Source organism: Myotis nattereri (assembly GCF_964212035.1).
Source record: "Myotis nattereri genome assembly, chromosome: 9".
In the NCBI taxonomy this organism is placed as follows: domain Eukaryota; kingdom Metazoa; phylum Chordata; class Mammalia; order Chiroptera; family Vespertilionidae; genus Myotis; species Myotis nattereri.
In genome coordinates this window covers 40629791-40651548 of record NC_138084.1, presented here as the reverse complement: position 1 = coordinate 40651548, position 21758 = coordinate 40629791, and the positions used below count along the sequence as shown (strand labels likewise).

General features: G+C 38.2%; 1 protein-coding gene across 1 annotated transcript in view; it reads left to right on the top strand.

Annotated features, from left to right (window-relative positions):
- Positions 1–5072: 5072 nt before the first annotated feature.
- The window catches only part of LOC308525466 (uncharacterized protein), a gene marked incomplete at both ends in the record, with an annotated part of 32609 nt that continues 15923 nt past the window's right edge, over positions 5073–21758 (top strand). The window contains 2 exons of the mRNA XM_081100283.1: positions 5073–6005; positions 7565–7619. Of these exons, the coding sequence (XP_080956409.1) occupies positions 5073–6005; positions 7565–7619 (988 nt within the window). The remainder of the gene's footprint in view (positions 6006–7564; positions 7620–21758) is intronic.

Sequence of the window (21758 nt, the reverse complement as noted above, 5' to 3'; positions counted from 1 at the left end):
GTATGGACCACAACATGGGATCGAACCCACAACCTAGGTATGTTCCCTAAACACTTTTGGTGTACTGGGATGATGCTCCAACCAGCTGAGCCACCTAGCCAAGGTAGAGGAATTCTTTTACTTCACCAAAACGAATGCCTTGCTCTACATTTCCTTCCATATACTGATGGATATAATTTATCACTCTCTTAATAATAGGGCTTAAGGAAAAGCTGGGACACAGATGGAGACCTTGGGGACTGCTGTTCAAAGCCCCAGATCTCCAAAGCCAAAGCTGTAAATAAGAATGAAAAAGATTGCAAGGCAGGAGGCATCAAGGGAGGGAGGACAGAGGGAGGGGCAATGAGTGGCCTAAATTAGGAATGGACCCTGGAGAGGTGATCCTAAAATAAATGTTCCTACCAGCCAGAAATTTGTGCAGGTTATGAAAAAGATGGTATTATGACTAGATCTTTGATAAGGCTAAGGAGTCCAGACTCAAGATGATGGAACTGAAGAAGGAAAAGAACCAAAATTCAGGTCAGTGGGGGTATCTAATGAATCTTCTCTCTCAGATCTCACTGAAGGCACCAGGATAGAGAGGGCAAGATAGGGAACTGGCTTCTCAACAAAAGAAAAACGATAGTATTATCTGTCAAGAGCATGTGCAGAAAAGGCACAGGTCCTTAAGATTCTCCAGCACCTCTAAAATTGGTTGTATTTAAAGATTACATATTAAGATGTAGAAAATAAGGTCACAGATAAATTCTGGAACCTTGAAGCAAAGAAGAGTTGTGGGAGTAAACCAGATGATGGGTATAGACTCAGTGATAAAATATGTTTCTACTTCTTGTTCTCTTTGTGTCCAAACTTTCCACCTCTCTGGCCTCCTTCTAACCTTGTGATTTTCTGTGACTTCCCCTAGAAGTCCAGATGAGCACTAAGGATAGAGTCTCTTCTAAAACTATAAGAAGAGGCAGCTCTGTAATCATCAGAGGTTCAGACAGTTTCTGGGGAGAAGTCACTATCTGACCATCATCCAAGATAATAAGTCAAGTCAAAATTAACCTTGGATGGAGCCTGGGCTGCAGGGGCCTTTAGATCAGGAATGGAGATTTGCATAGCTGTGCATCTTTACCACTTGGAAAAACACACAGAACACAATGGGCATTCAATAATACTCCCTGTAACTGCTCAAAATCAGGCCCTTAAGAGGCTCAAGAGTCAATTTGTTTGTGTAGGTGAAACAACCATTCAGTGGCTAAAAATGAACACAAATATGGAGCTAGGCATTGTGTGAAGAGTTAAATATTGAGAATGAAGCCATGGAAAGCCCTGCAGATAGAATAAACACCAGAATGAATTATAAATGTGAACTATACAAAAAGGAATGATAGGGATAAAAGTTAGAAGATAAAACAAAGGAATAGACCAGGGATAGAAGAAGCAAGTATTTGAGATAGGAAAAGAAGTGTCAGAAAAAATGAAGGAAAGAGCCCAAGGGGAAACGGAGGGAACATGAGAAAGGAAAGTCTAAGCAGCTGTATTTGCATGGGCCCACAGTTTATGTTTGAGAGTTTGATTAGCTTCTCATCAATGAAAAACCAAGTCCACCCTAAGAAAGAGACTGGGAATGACGAATGGCTTCAGGGAAAAGGAAAAGCCTAGGATTTTTAACCACTCCAAAACTCACAAATAACCTCATGTACCACAAAGACAATTCCCAGTAAATCAAATACAAATGTTCAGTTTTAACATTAAGTCTAATGCTCTTATTGATTTTTCACATATGATTTTATTATGTGTGAGTAGTTTCCTTTATTTTTATTTTGTTGAGTGTTTTTATTATGAAAGGCTTTGAACTTTGTCAAAGCTCTTTCTGCATCCATTGAGATGATCATGTGGCTATTTTTCAACTCATTTTGCTGAGGTGGTGTATTATGTTGATCAGTTTTGCATTGATGTTGATAAAAAATGTAGTCTATAGTTTTCTTTATTTTTTATTTAAAATTTTTATTAAAGTATAATTGGAATACAATATTATATTCATTTCAAGAGTAAAACAAAGTGGTTTGACATTTATATACCTTATAATATGACCACCTTGATAATCTAGTTAACTATCAGAGGTGTAAACTCCCAGTTATAAAATACTTAATGGGAAAAGACTGGTAGCTTTTCCAGTGTAATAACTGATCTCTCTATAGGACAACAGCTGAATATAATGGGTGAGATTTATAAAGTCTAGCAAGTCTTTAAAAAAAAGGAACATGTGCAAAAGACAAGAGCAATGGTAGGAAAAATCTGTTAACTCATGAAGAATTGAGGGAGTTTATGAATGTCTTACCAAGCTGCTAAGCTAGCAACTTCTAAAAGTTATATGTAAAATAAATAACAGCATGTAAGCTAGATTGATTTTTAATAATAAATATCAAGAATGCCAAGATACATCAATTCTATTATTGTAACATAACAATGATGATCAAATCACTTTTATCTTTAAAAAAAAGTTGTTTTTCAATATGGAAACAGAAAAGAGAAAAATCAAGTTTGGTTGTCCTTTTTTTTTTTTTTAATATATTTTATTGATTTTTTACAGAGAAGAAAGGAGAGGGATAGAGAGCCAGAAACATCAATGAGAGAGAAACATTGATCAGCTGCCTCCTGCACACCTCCTGCTGGGGATGTGCCTGCAACCAAAGTACATGCCCTTGACCGGAATCGAACCTGGAACCTTTCAGTCTGCAGGCCAACGCTCTATCCACTGAGCCAAACCAGTTAGGGTGTTCCTTCTTAACATTACAAAGATTTCACCCTTTCCTGAAGTTTTTCTAAGCCACAGTGCATAAAAAGGACTCTGTCATTTGATTAATGTATCTAAGACCCTGGATGAGTAAGTAGTATGATTCTATGGAATGGAGGAAATAGGCTATTGTAACATTTCTACAAAAATAATGAGCCACAGGTAATGTTCTAGTGTCATGACATATAATGGAACTGAACAATCATTTGTTTCTCACATTTGTTTTTTAAAAAATATATTTTTATTGATTTCAGAGAGGAAAGGAGAGGGAGAGATAGAAATGATGAGAGAATAACTGATTGGCTACCTCCTGCGTGCCCCGCACTGGAGATTGAGCCTGCAACTGGACATGTGCCCTGACCAAGAATTGAACCTCAACCTCCTGGGTCATAGGTTGAGGCTCAACCACTAGCCATTTGCTTTTCAGTTCTATCTGTCTCACTGGTGCCCCCCACTCCTGCTTCTTTATCCTGAATAAGCTGAGTATTTTCTTAGCCTTTTACTTTCAGGAGGACTCAGTTATTCCTCCTCTTTTTACCTCTCTTAACAGAGAGTGGTTTTCCCCTCAATCTGCTCCAGGCCCAGTACTCCGCTCTTGATGACATCAGTAGCTACCATCAGAAGTTCCTACACTCACCATTCCCCTTCTCCGCTTTCCATTTCTGCTCAAACATATCATCTTTTATCCAGTGTTCAGATGGTTTCTAGTTTAATTCTTTTATTTACAGTCAAATCTAGCCTCCTCAAAACTCCATTATCTTATATCTGTTCCCCAGGCTTCTTAATAAATTTGACACATCTCAGGATCAATGACTAATCCTGCTACATACCCACTAGATAGGGAATGGGGAGGCTCTTCTAAGAAATAACAACCAAATTTCAAAAGTGAAGAATAGTTTTCTTCCCAAAGCACTTCCCCATTTGCAATTCTATTCCATCCTTATACCCTGGGTCAAGAGCATGACTGGGCAAAAATTGCTAGTACCATTTCCAGATAATGAAACCAAAGCTTAAGTTTGAGTGACTTTCTCAATATCATTATTGTTACACGGTAGCAGAACTAGAACTTCAGCCAGAGTATTCTGAAGTAAAAGCCCGTTAATCTTGCAGACATTTTTCCATGGACAAAAAGGGGTTCGGGAGTCATGCATTCAATGTACACCAAGATGTTTCTTTTCAGTCCATACTAACCATAATAGAAGGTGGCTCCGTTTTTCTACAGCTGATGCCAGAGGCACCAATTCATGTTCTTTTTACTCTCAGAGATTGGCTGTCTGCCCCAGAGGATACCTTAAAATTTGAATGTCACAGAGCCTTCTCACTTTTGTTAAATCTCACCATACTCCATAATTTAAAAGAAAGAATTTCCCTCAAACCTGCTTAAATAACGAATTTCTATCTTAGTATCTGCAAATAGGTGACATGCCATGAGTAATTTGCCTTGTACTGTTAATAAATAGTGCTCTCAAATGCTTATCATAAAATCCGCCTTGTATTGCTTACTTTTGTATCTATGTTACAGAATTTTGAATTCTTTGAAACACAGTACAATAACAACTGAAGTATTTTACTGCTAGGCAACATGGATTTTGAGGTCTATGTATTTTGAAAATACACACATATAATTAAATTGTATCATTTCTACTGTCTCCCAAAGTCTCTAGAACTTCATCAACTGAATTTTGCCCACAGATATATTTAGCCTTAGCCATTCCCTCAAAACAACGAGCCTATTACATTTACTTGCTTATTTATTGTTTATTAGTTTTGGCCTAGGATGTATGTACTTGCGCTTTCAACACTTCTCAGGACCAACTTTCTACTGATCTTTTAGGTTTCATGCATTCTGGAAAACCTTCATATCCTCCCTGATACCACCAGTCAAGATGCGGGGCACCATAAAAAACACCCTGTAAGTTGCAACATGATTATGGCACTCTTCAAATATAGTGATTTCTTCTTTCATTTTGTCTTTATTTTCTAGGTTATGTAATTTGTAAAGATATCAACCCAGTCTGTTTTGCATACATTGCCATATCCTTGGCATATTGTTCAATAACCTTACATATAAGCAATCCTCAATAGTTTGTAGAATTGTTTTTTATACATTCTATTTTCCAGTGCCTAAAAACCTCTAGGGGATGACTAAATTGTCTACCTTGCTATCCCTGGAAGTCAAGACTAATAAATATGTTATAAACAGGTAGCACATTCAAGGGGCAAACTTCTAAAGAACTGGAGCTTCTATTGCATTATCTAAAGGACTTATTTTCGTCTTTCAAGGCCTGCAATGTGGCTTAATACCACTACTTCCTCATTTCTGCTTACTGGCTTCCCAGGCATGGAGAAGGCACATCACTGGATCTCCATTCCATTATTGGTGGTTTACATCTCCATACTTCTTGGTAATGGCACCCTTCTCTTTCTCATCAGGGATGATCATAACCTCCATGAGCCCATGTACTATTTCTTAGCTATGCTGGCAGCTACAGACCTCGGAGTGACATTGACCACAATGCCCACAGTTCTGGGAGTCCTGTGGTTGAATCACAGAAAGATTGGCCATGGGGCCTGCTTCTCTCAGGCCTACCTTATCCATACACTTTCTATTGTGGAGTCTGGTGTTTTGCTTGCCATGGCCTATGACCGTTTCATTGCCATCCGCAACCCCTTGAGATATACTTCCATCCTTACAAACACTAGAGTAATGAAGATTGGGGTGGGGGTATTAACAAGGGCCAGTCTGTCAATTATGCCAATAATTATTCGTCTTCACTGGTTTCCCTATTGTCGATCCCATGTACTCTCCCATGCTTTCTGTCTACACCAAGATGTCATCAAGTTAGCCTGTGCTGACATCACCTTCAATCGTCTCTATCCAGTCGTGGTTGTATTTGCAATGGTCTTGTTGGACTTTTTCATTATCTCTTTTTCTTACGTTTTTATCCTCAAGACTGTCACGGGCATTGCTTCTGGAGAAGAAAGGGCCAAGGCCCTCAACACATGTGTCTCCCACATCTGCTGTATCCTGGTCTTCTATGTCACTGTAGTTGGTCTAACATTTATCCACAGGTTTGGAAAACATGCTCCTCACGTGGTCCACATCACAATGAGCTACATTTACTTTCTTTTCCCCCCTTTTATGAACCCTGTCATCTATAGCATTAAGACTAAGCAGATCCAGAGGGGAATAATTCGCTTATTCTCTCAGCCTCACACGAGAGCATAACTTTAACTCATCGTTCTGCTTACATAGAAACATAGAAAAGCTAACAGCTTGTTCGTAGGAGCAATTAGGGAAAGGCATGTCAATGGAAACCAACCTCTGCTATTTAGAACATAATCTTGCCCTGACTATTTATTGCTGAGTTGTATACAATATAACATATGTACAGTGCTAAGCATATATGTCAAGTTCCCAACTAATTTACTGTTTTCCCAGGTAACTCACCCTGTTTGGTGAGCCTATGTTTGGATCTATGGTGCCCATCACCAGCATGTGAGTCAAATTCCATTGTTATCCCATATGTTCTTCATGTATTGGCTCTGATATACCTAGTAATTATATTCTTCACCTCAAATATTCATCTGGTTTTTTCACTTGAATAGAGCTGGTTGCTATCTACAGAAATGCACTAAGTAAAGCAATGAGCCTTACCTTGTCCTCAATTTAATATGCCAACTCTAAGGCAAGTATATCCAAGTCTATTGAGTTAAATTTTTGCTGAACACTTTTAAATATTATTTGTGTTAATAATATGTGTAAATAATATAACAGAGATATAACTATATAAAAACAAAAAGAGATGTGTTCTGGCTGGTATAGCTCAGTTGGTTGAGCATTTCCCCATGCACTGAGAGTTCACTGGTTCAATTCCAGGTCAGGGCACATGCTTGATCCCCAGTAGGGGTTGTGCTGCAGGCAGCTGATCAATGTTTCTCTCTCTCATCGGTGCTTCTCTTTTTCTCTCCCTCTCCCTTCCTCTCTCTAAAATTAATTTAAAAATCATATATTGATTTTTTTAAGTTATAATTTCTAATTTAGATGGCCATTGTCTTGATGAGTCAGTCCCAGATACTAAGAACAAATATATGTATTTTCAGATAGTAAAGTGGCATGAAAGTCCAGTTTGGAAACATGTCATAGGTAAAGCTAAATGAGTGTTTCTAAAATGTGCAAAATACCAGAGATGAGAATGATTTGGTCATATTTGTGAGTGGGGAGAAATGGAGAGGATGGAGTCAGTGCTTGTGACTAGAAGAAACAAATGATCTTTTCTGGCTCCAAATATCTATTAAGGTTGATTTTGTTTACAGTCTATTCAGGGTTGGAGGGGTTTGCAATTCTACGGCCCACTGAAGAGCCAGTGCCCATGAGTCAAGTGACAGGTTTTAAAGTGAATCAAAGAGATATTCTTATAAAGATAAGATAGAGTATAAAATGTTAGGATTACACAAGGGACCATGAGTGACTAGTAACTTCCCTTCATATAGTAGACCTTGTCTCTGGGACCTGTCAACAGGCATTGAAAGAGATCTCTGACTCCTATACCTACTCTTAGTCACAGAAAAGTGAAAAATTTCCAGAAAGGTGAGATTTATGAGTAACATGAGAAAACAAACATGAAACTAGATCTTTAGAGAAGCTTCCAGCCTGGTAGATGATTTTGTCACATCAGTTGAAGGAACTGTTTGTTTATATATTAATTTATTTGTTTTTACTCAACTTGGCTTTGTATCTGTTTGTAATTATGTGTGAAATTTGTGTTTCTCCTTTTGTAGCTTCTAGACTGTGTGCTCCAGGAGTATAATGATATCATATGTCTTTTGATATACTGTATTATAGTAACATAAAAAATCTTTAATAAAATATAAGTATTTTATTAAAATGAATGAAACTTGAATATTTCTCTGTGTGTCTATTGGTTCTTCTATTTATGTCTCTGTTATTATGCCCTATAATATTTGGGAACCATAAATTATATTCTCATATAATACCCTAAAATATCCAAGGTCACAACTCTTTGTCAGAGTTCACTTTGTCCTTATGATTTTGGGAATGACTTAAGGGTTATTTAAGTCACATCAAAGGAAGTCTCTTTTTCTTTTTCTCTTTCATTTTTTTCTTTTTATTTTTCTTTTCTTTTTTCTTTTTTTCCCTTTACTTTCTCTCTAGGTTCAATGATCCTGGGGCATGCCATAGAAGACTAAAATAAAGGGTGTTAGGATAAGAATATGTTTTGTGAAGGCTTCATATGGGCACATTTGATTGACACCCTCAAAAGTTTTTCTCTTCCCTTTTTGTTCTTCCTTATTTTGCAGAGATGTGATAAAGAGATAAAAGAAAGAACTTACAAGAAATGAAAGATTTGGATTAACCAAAGAATTTATATGCATATATGCATAACCCATGGATATAGACAATAGTGTGGTAAAGGCCTGGGGAAGAGCGAGGGGGCATTTTGGATGGGGTCATGGGGCAGGGGGGAGGGATGTCTGTAATACTTTCAACAATAATAAAGGATAAATTTAAAAAATAAAGGACTGGGAACTTCAGTTTCTCTTGGATGGAGTGTGTCCTATGAAATATAGCAGAGCTCTGAGATCATGATGGCCTCTACTGAACATCTCAAGTGTAGGATCAAGGGAGGCAGGGGGAGGAATCTTCTCTGATAGATAAATTTAATACCCTGCCCTGAATCTTATACTCTCATATGCTTCAGTATAAACAATGTTCTGGGAGTTTAAAAAAAAAAAAGCTGGAGCAAAAAAAAGGCAAATGTGAAGTTGTTTAAGTAAATATCAGGGTAGGCTTGCTCCATGAAAAGATACCTAAGAGAAGAGAGATCCGGAGTATCTTCTTGAAGCCTCCAAGTTTCTGGAACAGAATGATTAGTTTAGGGAAATTGTTTTTCTCCAATAGGAGATCTCAAGGGCTCCCTAGGGATGGACCCCTACCTTATGCATTGATGGATCTACTTTTCAAGGTCATGAGGCAACAGTCTTAGAATTATGGGTCTTTGCAAAGTTAAAAAATGATTTATGGAGACAATTTAGGTGACATAAACATTATTAAACACTTCATTACATGGACACTCTCCACTTGCAGAACTGCTAAGTGGAGCAGAAGGCAGAAAGCTTTCATAGGATAAAGAATAAAGAACAAGGAAGAGTCCTAGCTGGTTTGGCTCAGTGGATAGAGTGTCGACCTGTGGACTGAAAGATCCTGGGTTGGATTCCAGTCAAAGGTATATACCCAGGTTGCGGGCTTGATCCCCAGTAGGGGGAATGCAGGAGGCAGTCAATCAATGCTTTTCTCTCATCATTGATGTTTCTATCTCTCTCTCCCTATTCCTTCCTCTCTGAAATCAATAAAAATATTTTTAAAAAAAAGAACAAGGAAGAGAAAAATTGAAAATATGATAGGCTGGGGCCACATTGTCAACCTTATTTGTGATGAACACACTCACAGTTGTCCACACTGTTGACCTTATTTGTGATGAGAACACCCGATTGGCTTAGCAGATATACTGTGTTTCTGGTTGAGCAGAGCTTTTACCAGGACACCAAAATTGTCTAAGTTTTGGGTTGCTGATATGGCATCCCAGTATCAGTTATTAATATGGAGAAAGTATGATTTTTTTGGGCATTCTATTAAAAAGTAGGGCACATATGCAACATACCCAGACCATGCTTGTTGCATAATATGAAACAATTTTGCTCTCTAGCTCTGCCTTCCTGCCTTCCTCAGCATGGCATAAAAAATAGTACTGACTGGAGTTGTGAAAATAGCAACTCAGACTTATCCTTGTCAAAAAAGTTTCCTTTTTTTTCTTATTTTATTTTGCTGTTTTTTTACATTCTGCTGCTCCTTTTCTGAACTCTACAAAAGCAAAGTCTGTCCCTCCCTCACTCCCATAAGAAGTCCAATGCTTCAGGATTCAATTGGTCTAGTCTGTACTTACCAACATACTCCTCCCATTTTATCATCCCTTCCCCAATCCACTCATAACACCAGTAACCTTTCACTAGATTCAAGCCCTTTTTAAAACATCCTCACCAGAGGATTAAATATATTTTTATTGATTTTAGAGAAAGAAAAAGAGAGAAACATCAAGAGGTTACCTCTTGTACACATCTCAACAGGTGCTTGAACCGCAACACAGGTATGTGCTCTGACTGGGAATCGAATCTGCAATGTTTTGGTGTACAAGAGGATGCTCCAACCAACTGAGCTACTTGGCCAGGCACTCCAAGACTTCTTAAAAGAAGATCTTCTACATCTTCTCCAAACATTTTGAGCAATTTGGAATGATTCAACATATTTGAGTGTGAATGGTACTGGTCTGCTTCTGCCAAACAGAATTAAAATGGCCCTTTATGAGAAATGTAATAACAATAACAACAAAACCTCACTATGCATAGTATCTCACCATTTACAATCCACTCCCAAGTGATATTGCAGTCCTCACAGGTCATGACAAAGCTACCTAGTGTCAATTACTTTCAAATGAGTCTCAGAGACTGAAAGAGTCCAAGGGGTTTGACCAAAATTAAATGGTTATAAATTAGAGAAGCTGGAACTCCAATTAAGGAGTTGTTTAAAGTGAAAGTCTAGAGGTTTTGGAGGTTTGGTAGATATGTTATGAACTCTAGAATATCCTTCTTAATGCCCGGGGTAATATATTGTTATTTCTCCATGTCCTAGAATCTCCATGTCCTTTCCAACACAGACGTTGTTTTCACACCTTCCCTGTGGTATGGGGGCTACCATGCTACACCTCTTGCATGTTTTTTTTTGAAGCAATAAAACCTCTGCATCAAACCATTTGTTACTGTCATCTTGATTTCTCTAACTGTATTGAGTATCAATTATTTCTTCAAACCTATTCTTGCCTTAGAAATTTCTATTCTCTTCCTCAGAACAAAATTTTTCCTCCTTTATATTTGACTGATTTTCACACATCTGTCAGATATTACATACTCTGGCAAATTTTCCATGGACATGTATATATCTTGCCAGATTTAATAAAGTAAATCGCCTACATGCTCCCAGAATCCTGTAAATTCTCTATCACATTTTTAAAATATTACTGTTATTCCTTCCTCTTCCATTCTTTAAATCTATTTGATGCCTTAAAGTCCACAAGAACAAGAATTAACTTTATTTTGCACACTTACTACTATATGCTCCTTGCTCAGTACATTGTCTGGCACATGTGTTAGACACTGAAGTTTTACTTGTTATTCATACTTTTTTCCTATCTATAAAGTTCTCCAAAGAATGAATGCTTTATTTCTTTGGTGGTAGTTAGAGGGAGACAAAATCAACCACCTATTGAGAAGTCTATTTGTGGTTTACTTGGTAACACAAGAGCTCATACGGACCATGCATTGTTTGTCAAGCTTCCTGCTAAAGATTAGGTGACTTAGAGGTAAGTTCAAGTGTCAAGATAAGAAACAGTGAGTGAGGAGGAGAGAACAAGACTTAAGTGGGAAGTTAAAATTCAGTGAAATAGAGGGAATGAAAATGAGAGGAAGGAAGTATAGAAGAAAAGCAGAGAGAGTCAGGGAGGCAGGAGTGATGATCAGAAAAAGAGCCCAAGGGATACTCTTTCTGTGGGTAGAATGTTAAAGGAAGACGAGAAATCAAGGTGTTCCCCTGGGATCCAATGGCTCTGGGATAACATTTTAAATTCAGAAAAATAATTATTCATCAGTGATTAACCCATGGGAGTTTCTGTGCATGCAGGGTTGGGAGGGCAATGGTGAGGTGCTATCTGAGTCATGAGACAGCAGGCCCAAACTTTCAGCCCCTCCCAGGACCTGAAGTCTTATCTCTTGGGCACAGCTTTATGGTCTCCAGCCATTTCCCTCCCAAGTTTTGCAAATACTGCCACCTCCCTTTGCAGTGAATGGTCCAGGATAAAGCGCACTTGGCACTGGGCCTAGACAGTCTCTCAGTGTGGTTCAGGTGGAAGAGAAGCTCTGCCACACATGGGCATATGACCTTGCAAAGTCACTTAACCGCGGAGCTTTAGTTATTTCACCGTTAACTAAAAGAAAATCATTCTTAACTGCGGTTTTTGAAGTTAAACTAAAAATGATGCTTCTGATGTGCTGGTGCATTAGAAGAGAGACATGAGCTCAATATATGCATTCAAATGTACACTTTCACTTTATGCATTCTTCCTAAATCTAGTTTTGTGATCAGTGCCTCATGACAAAATTGCAACCAAGACTAAGCATTTCCTGGGCCTTGCTCACCAGTTAGTAAGGAGTCAACTGTTCCTCAAGTTTTACTTCTACCAAGGCAGAGCTACACCTCTTCCAATTACACCTCACAAGTAACCCAAGCTTCACTTGGCTTTTTGCTCCTATGGGGCCCCCAACTTACTAAAATTTGTTGTAACTTCAATCAATTACTTAACTGGCCCACCACAGGTAATCCAGCTATGACCTCTATAGCTTTCTAAACACCCATTGTGACAGGCTTCTCAATACACAATCTACCGCAGTACTTTAGGAATCAAACCGTCTGATTTAAGATGCCAGCTGCCACTTACGAGCTGTGTACTCTTTGGCAAATGGTGCCATCTTTCTGTGTTTTGATCTGTTCAACTATAAATGGGGATACTAACAGTACTCACATTATTAGATTATTTTAATGATTAAATGTATTAATACATGTCATGCACTTAATCGTTCCTGGGCCATAGTAAATACTGTAGGATTTTTAGTTGTTGTTGTTATTGTTGTTAGACATTTTGTGAAAATGGGATCATTTGGCATTCAGGGCGGGAAGGGTTTGGCCTGCTAAAGAAAGTGAGGACTCTGTGAAATCTTCCATATAAGCACAACACTTGATAGTGGAAAGACTTGCATTCCATTCTCACATAGACCCTGTGAGAAAGCAGAAAATGGTGGAGGTTTTAGTTCAACTTTTCAAAGAAGATTATGAGATTCTCAGAGACAGTGACTTAAGGTGCTATGTTTAGCAACTGGAGGAGCCGAATATATAGAGCTGGTGGAGGCTTTCCTCTGTAGGCCAAAGTGTTCCTGGGAGTAGAACACGGGACTTACTCATTCTCATGAGCATTCAGAGGCACTTTCTTTTGAAGATGTTTGAAGCTTCTACTCAGAAACTGTTCCCTTCCTCATGACCCTCTCAAATCTGGCCTAGACTACAAAGAAGCCTAAATTGTGTCAGTCGTGTGGACCAGATGTGTTTTTTTAATCCTTCCAAAAATAGACACTGATACACTAACGGTTCCTGTGAAGCAGAATCTGTTCTAGAGTGTTTGCGATATCAAAAAATTTATGGCCATATGACTAGGATCTAAGATTAGACATATGGAGAGGACGAAGTCTTTTAAAGTAAGCATTCATTGATTCACAAACATAATCTGAGTGCCTACTGGTTCCTAGAACTGCATGGGGCCAACGTGATAGATTAGAAGATGTGTATGTGCTTGTGTGCAGGGAGGTAGGCACTAAATGATGGTCTAACAAATATTAAATGAAATTATTATTAATAGTAGAAATCAATTAGCAGTAGTATTTTAACAGCCACTATCTGCCAAATGCAGCACTATTAGATTTATATTCATTATCACTCAGTAAAACTCCATGAAACAGATTTTTATCTAATTTTTACTAATAAAATAAAATACAATAATTTGAGAAAATTTTCAAAATCATGTAACTAGTAAAGAGTTACATTTATATTTTGTTTGTGAAATATCTTAAACGTGTCTATGAAATAAATATAAAATATTAACTATATTTAAATTTTAAGTATAAAGTGGAAAGACTACTCACCTCTACCTTCCTATCTTCCTTAGAGAGATAATGCCTTTTTATAATATAGTGTGCATCCCACCGTGCCTTTTTCTACACATTTACATATATACATATGAAAATGTTTAAATACATTCTTATTGTATGATGGCAGGGACTGTTTGTGGCATTGCTATTTCATACTACATTAAAAACAGTGCTGCCTTGTGCACATTCTTGGTTTAGAGTGACTATAGACTAAGACTCCGTGTAAACCAATGGTTTTTAAAACTGATGATCTTGTTTGTCTTTACTGTTGACAATAGAGAGGAAAAGGAAAGACATTTTTTTTCTCAGCATTTCCACTTGGGAAAAGGAAGTGGGGATGAGATCTTGTTTTCCTACCTCCAACCCCGCTTCTATGGAATCAAGTTCTTTAGACAAGCTTCCTCTTGGTGGAGGCCAATGAGTCAGTTGTTCTAGAAACCTCTCCTGCCATCTTGTGGCTTGTACAGCACCTACAGGTTGCTTCTGGAGAAAGAAAATGAGGATTAAAAAAAATAAATGCTAGGGTCTACCAAATAGTGAATGAAAGAGTACTAGTGATAAGAGTGATTATTCATATAGTTATTAGTTATTATCCCTATTATTGACAATTTCAGTCTTTTACAGTGGATACTGAAGTTCAGAGTTTGGATTACTAATGCTAGGATAGGTGAAAGAGATATATATCTTATGCTGACTAGCCCAGACTGGAGCCACTACAATAAAGTAAGTCAAACATTTACAAATAGTATCTGCATAGAGAAAACTAAAGTGGCAATATTTTCAGGTCACAGTCATTTGTAGAGAAAATTAAATTCACCCCCAGACAAGCAAACATGTCTGGGCATTGAGATTTAACAACAGAAAATACCTATTCTACTTTATTTTATTTAGTTAGTTAATGATAAATTATATTAAGTTAGTTAATTATTTAATAAAAGCCCTTATATTTTGATAATTACTAGGTATCAAGGATATATTGGTGTGTCTATTTCCTGCCTCTATGATGCTTATATTTTAATAAGGAAGAAAAATAATAGTAAAAATACAATGACAAACAGTTACAGCTTTATAGAACTGCTGTGAAGGAAACAAAAAGGTTGATGCAATCGAAGGAGAATAACTAAAAAAACTTGCATAAGCTGGTGTGACAAATGAGGGCTCTCAACGGAGGTAATAATTAAAGTGGGACCTGAGGGATGGGGAAGTAGAAAAAGCTTTACGGTACTCTTGGTTCTGGAGCTCTAGTTCAATGAGCAGAGAGGGAAAGAGTCATAGAATAATATTTCAGAAAGGAAGCTACTCGGGGGGGCTCCCTCTTCCTGAGGGCTCAGTCTCTGTGTGATCAGAATAGGGATTGAGCCCTTGCTTCTGTTGGCCCAGCTATGGACCATCATGAAGAGTGAAGTTAGAACCTTGTTCTGGACTCACTCCCCACATTTCTAGTGCATACAGGGGCACTAGAACATGACTATAAAATTCACACCACATTCTGATGTTTATATTCCAGTCCTCATAGATCTCTCTCAGCAAACAAGGTCTTTCACATTTAACTTTTTTAAAAATCAAATACATACATTTAAAAAATGTTAGAACAAACAATGTTCACTCTCTGTGGCCCATAATTTTTCAGTAGAGAAATTGACCAAATCGTAAAGACCTGAGTTGTAGCCTAGACATATAAAATTCCATCATAAAGAATTACCAGAGTGACTAGAGGTGGAGGTATTTTAGGAGATGGTGGTAATAGGATCTAAAGAGTGCTGAGATCCTAATTAAATAAAAAAGTATATCTAATTATATCCAAGGGGGATATTAGTGTTAAGAGTAGAAGTACAATGGCAGGTAATAAACAACTAGGGAATCCAAATTTGATTTGTTTTAGATAAAAGCCTTAAAGAGCTAGAAACAAAGTCTCCTCTTTCTCTCTCTCTCTCTCTCTCTCTCTCTCTCTCTCTCTCTCTCTCTCTCTCTCGCCACAGGCATACACACACACTTACACAGATGTACATATGCAAATAGTATTATATGCACTAAAAACCACTAGCACATAGACAAATAGGTACGCTCTTTCACTGATGCTTTTAGTAATAGATTTAGAGATTTAATAATAGATTCTAATACATTCAAAGTTAAGGCCTGAATGACTCACACCAACATATTGATGCCCCACCTCCCTAACCATCACATACCCACATTCATTTCACTTTATATCCACAAGATTTCAACATTACCCTCTGGCACAGAGATGGGGCCAAAGACTGTCCCTTCATTGTTCCTTGCTGCCAGCCTTCAGAAACCAATTCTACCTCTCTAGCCTGGGATAGTCACACTGTTTGGTGAGCTCTGTTTAGCAATATATTTTCTTTACTAAATGTGAACTTCATAAAGGCAACTCTATTTCATGTTTATCTGGGTACCAGCAAGTTGCTGCTCGGAGTTTTTCAGAACAGGCCCATGATAGATGCACAGTGAATGAAAATTGATAAAATGTATTTCATGCAATCCCAGTCTTCTTTCAAAGAAGACTATTTTGTAAAATGATAAAAATAATTGTAAAGATCATGTGGGGGAATGAAAAAGCAAAAACAGCTAAGAGTGTTTTGCATTGCTAATAAATGACTATTTCTTGGACACTAGTACTTAAATTATATATAATTCAGAGAAGCAGAGTAGAAAGATGTTATATAGATGCAAATATATGCAATAAAGCAGATATCACAAGTATCTTGATATGTGGTAGTTTATCCATTACATAATATTGTTTAACTATGGGAAAAGCTATTAGTTAAATATCTTCACTTCACTCTATGAACCAAAAAACATATGTCTCCAATACAGACTTAAATTCTTCCTGCAGATTGCCAACAATGTACTCTACAAAAAAATACGAGGTCCTTGCTTGCTTTCTTTAACCCAATCATCAATATGTGTTCAGTCTTTGACATACATATAAACCCTTGTAGAGTCCGTCCCTATCTACGACTGCTATTGTCTCATACCTCTCTTGAATTTCATATTTGAGTATTGGAAAATGTTTTAGTTCTCAGTAAACTTTTCCTCACCTTGATGCCCTAGCTTATGCTATTCCCTCTTCCTGGAAATCCTTTCTATAAAATTCCATCTCGTGGTTAATTCTTAGTCTTCATAGCACAGTTTTTTAAAAATATATTTTTATTAATTTCAGAGAAGAAGGGGAGGGGGAGAGATATAGAAATATCAATGATGAGAGAGAATTATTGATCGACCTCCCCCTGCATTGCCCCACACTGGGGATTGAGCCTGATCAGGAATCGAACATTGACCTCCTGGTTCATATGTTGATGCTCAACTACTGAGCCATACCAGCCCGGCTATAGTTCAGTTTGAGTGTCTCCCCTGGGTCTCCAAGTTGGACTTCTTACCACCCACCAAAACTCACATAATAGCTACTATGTGCATTTATTTGGTCGCACTTAGGATAATTATTGTACCATCTTATATGACAGATGCTCCCAAATAATAGCAGTCGTTGTTGATGCCAATAAAAACAGTGTTGTTGCTGCCTTCCTACCCCTGTACTGTCTTTAACTAGACTTTCTCTAGGACATGGCCAAAATTATGATCTCAATAAAAGCAGGATTTTCTCAAAAGTTTTTGGTAAAAGTTTTCTCTTTTATAAGCCTAAATGAGGATGTTCCATTTTTTCCTCTTGTACCCAAGCCAGACCAGTTCTCAATTTATGCTTCTTGTCCAACATCACTCAGTTTAGCCCCATGTTCTGCCTCATCAGCTTTCCTGGATTGGAAGCCATTGAACATTGGATTTTCATACCCTTTTTTCTTATGTACCTGGTGGCCATCCCAGGAAATTCTTTCATTCTGATAATTAGTAAGATCAACCCTCATCTGCACACACCCATGTACTATTTACTATCCTTTGTGGCTGTCATAGACTGGGACTGTCATTATTCACCTTGCCTAGTGGTGTGGGAATCTTTTGGTTCAACTCCCATGGTATCTACTTTGAAGCCTGCCAAATCCAGATGTTCTGCATCCACTCATGCTTTGTTATGGAGTCCTCAGTGCTCCTTGTCATGTTCATTGACTGCTTTGTTTCCAACTGTCACCCCCTGAGGTACTCGGTCATTGTCAGTGGCCAGTGAGTAGTCAGAGCAGACCTGGTTGTCATCCTCAAGGGACCTGCAGCCCTTGCTCCCATTCTCTTACTTTTGAAGGCTTTTCCCTATTGTGGGCCCTAAGTCCTCTCTCATTCTTTCTGTTTACATCAGGAGGCCATATACTTGGCCTTCATAGACAACACTTTCAACACTGGGCTGACACTGGTGGTGTTCACTGTGATGCTGGACCTAGTACTCACTGCACTGTCCTGTGGAGTCATCCTACACTCAGTGCAAGACTAGCCTCCCCAGGGGAATGTCACTGAGCCTTGCAAACATGTACCTCACACCTCTGTGCTGGTCTTCTTTGTGCCCATGGTGTGGGTGTCCCTGGTGCACTGCATTGGGAAGGATGCCCCATCTTCTGTCCACCATTTTTATAGCCAATATCTACCCCTTTGTGCCTCCCATGCTTCTCCCACTTGCATACAGTATTAAGACCAAGGAGATACACCATGCTATCAACAATTCCTGGGTCTCAGAAGGGTCAGTGTGAGTTCTGGGGCTAAAAATGCCCCTGAGTGCCCAAAAGAAGGGCCTCAATTAGACCAAAGATTGACAGCATTGAGTACTTGTTATTTCATTCCAACTTTCCCAAGATCTTTGCCATTAAACTATGTAAAATATGTGTTAATTTCTTTCTTGAATATGGTTTAAGAATGCTGACCTGCTCTTGCTTAAATTATACTGCCTCTTCCCATATGAGACCTAGCATTTTGCGTAGTATCAAAAGCTGCCTAGGGTAAGACTTTGTAGAGGGTCATAATCAATATGCAAAAACTGAAACTAAAATGAAACTAAAAACAAACAAACAAACACACACACACACACAAAAAAAAAAAAAAAAAAAAAAAAACCTGAAAAAGGAACAATACCTTTAAAAGCACTCAGAACAGAACCTGGCAAAAAATTGATAAACCCTAGTTGTAATTAATTTTAGGAAATGTACCTCTTCCCATGGTTTCTTATTACTGCTTCCCTCATCTCTACCTGGTCAAGGTCATTCTCTTTGGTTTTCATTCTAGCTAACAGTATCCTTTGAACTTGACTCATATTAGAAGAATCAGAACTTCTACACTCTTCCCTAACGGCGGATTCAGGCAGAACTCCTCCAAATCTTTCTGAGGATGTGTTACTTTCTGGCCCTGTCATCTAGTAGAAAGCGTTGACCCCACCTCTAACTCTTCTCATTTCTGATTTTATTTTTCCTGTGAACTCCTGAATCCCATAGCCTAATGTATAACATTAAGCTGAAGTCAGTATTTGTTTCTCAGCACTTTTAGTTATGAGATCTTGCACATGACATGGAATGCAACAAAGCTTCAATGAAAAAAACTGCCACAAGCATGTCTAAGTCATAATTTAATTGCTCAGAATATTGTAAACCTAAATTACCAGAGCAAATTGCCCCTACCAATGACTAACTGGAATTCATGTGGAATCTCAGCATTGAGATTACTTCTTCAAGAACATTTTTTTTCCTGACAGGGCCCCTCTCCAATACCAGAGCAGATGCTTTATCAGTCGGCTCCTATGGAACCCTACATTTCCCATTGTTACATTTAGTGTACTATTAGTGTTAGTACATATTAGTGTATTATTTTGTCTTTCAGTTTAGTTTCTTTTTCCCCTCTCCAGAATATATTACTAAACTAAACTCTTTGGAGTTTAGAATTTCCTGGACTGTCCAGTAAGACTCCCTCCACGTTCTGCGTGGAGTAGGGCTCGGTATCTCAAAGAGGAGCTGCACAAAAAATGAGAGAAAAAGACAGGAGATAATTTTGCAATATTGGGGGACCAGGCGGCAAGTCCCGAAAGACTTCCTCCTCTGCTGAGGCTGCTCCAATCTTTTATTGATCTGGAGTAGCCCTCAGGGTAAGGAGGTTTCAATGACACACAGATCAGCAGACAATTTCCAGGAATAGACAAAGTATCTGATTAACTCATCAATAGATTTCCAAGTGTAGGCAGAGTATCTGATTAGCTCATCAATAGATTTCCGGGAGTATCTGATTAACAATAATCAACAAGGATCTACATATAAGTATCTAAGGAATTAAGGGAACTAAGGTGGGGATGCTTCAACTATTATTACCTAAATTAACTGAGTGGTTCCTAGATTAACTGGGTGGTGCACAGCCCTGACCTTTGCTAGGACTTTCAAGGGCTACTAGCTTTTGGGGGGTCTCTGTCTAAACTCAGCTAGTGAAGACAATGAATGGACTCCGGCACTGGACCCTAAAAAATACAATATTTTATCAAAGGCAGTGTGTTTTGTTAATCTTTACATCCAAGTATGTGGCCAAAAGCTTTTAGTGCCCACATATTTGCTGAATAATTGGGTGTGAATAACTACCTGGTAGTAAGAAGAATTGCAGAGAGAGACATAACTGGGAAAAAGAGAGGACCCCAGAAAGAAGGACTAAGGGCCAACCAATAAATTTCTCCTAATTACAGCAGCTAGTGGGAGAAGAAAATGAAACATAATCTGATCTGCTGAAAAATCTCATGGTGGTGTTTATGGGTCACTAACTTTCCTTGGAAGATAACTGGGGTTTGAAAAAAAAAACAAAAACAGCACAAAACTAAGTTCTGGAAGGAACTGATCCACCTTTGATGTTTGCCAAGTCTGCATCCTACATCCATCTAAGGAGTTTCCTCTAAGGGCCTAAGACACAAGGGAGAAGGACAGGACAGATAGCTTGATAATGGCCTGACGTGCAGCAGATCCTGAGTCAATCAGAAGAGGCTGGGAGAGGAGTGAAAAGTGCTGCAGAGGTCAGGAAAGACGATACCCAAAACAAGGGATCAGTAAGTCATTGAAGACCCTTTGGATTGTGGATAGAGGCAGCCAATCCAATCTCCTATCTTATACTTTATATCTAGCAGCTGTATAAGTAGGGTTATAAGGTAAAGCAGTTTCCAGGATGATGACTGGTTGGAGCTACTGTTCTATTAAATCTCACCATGATGTTTTTGGTTGGAAAGAGAGACCAGAGGTTGTTATTGGTCTGGGTTTTGGAGTGAAGTGATACAAGATTGTGTCAGGTAAAACATAATCTCAACAACTCCAACCTGACTGATATAGCTTCCAACACTTCAGAGCACATCTTTCCACAGTTCCATATTAAACCCAATCGTTTCCCTGGAAAAGAAGCAGGGAATGTGTGGAATAGTCCATCACAGACTAAAGCTAAGGTGTAGAGGGATTCAGTCACTTTACCAAAGTCATGTGGCTGGCTTGTCCAAAAACCACTTAAGAGCCAGAACTCCAAACCCTGAATTTCTTACTCTTTGTTGTTGCTAGGTCACTTGCTAACTTTCCCTTAGAGCCCATTGCATACACAAAGGGAAGAGTTGTAGCTGTCAGATGGTAGGTAACGATTGTGGAGACCTTTCAATAAGAAGGTAGTCTTGGAAACCACAAATAATAATAATCTATATCCATTGATTATATGGTTCTAATTGCACCACAGTAGATGAGCAGATAAGAAAGCTATGGCAAATTTACACAATGAAACACTGCTAGGCCATAAAAAAGGAGGAAATTTTGCCCTTTGTGACAGCATAGATGGACCTAGAGAACATTATGCTAAGTGAAATAAATCAGTCAGAGAAAAACAAGTACCATAGTATTTGACTCATATGTGGAATCTAATGAACAAAATTAACTAACAAGCAAAATAGAAACAGACTCATAGAGAGCAAAGCTGACAGCTATCAGGAGGTGAGGGTGGGGAGAGACAGGGACAGGCTGGGTGAAAAAGGTGAAGATATTAAGCAAAGTATTAAACAATAACTCATAGACACAGACAACAGTGTGGTGATTAAAATGGGGGGGCGGGGAAAGGTAGAAGAAGGTAAAAGAGGGATAAATGGTGATGGAAGCAGATTTGACTTGGAGTGATGAACACACAATTCAATATACAGATGATTTATTATAGAATTGTACACCTGAAACCTAGATAATTTTATTAATCAATGCCACTCCAA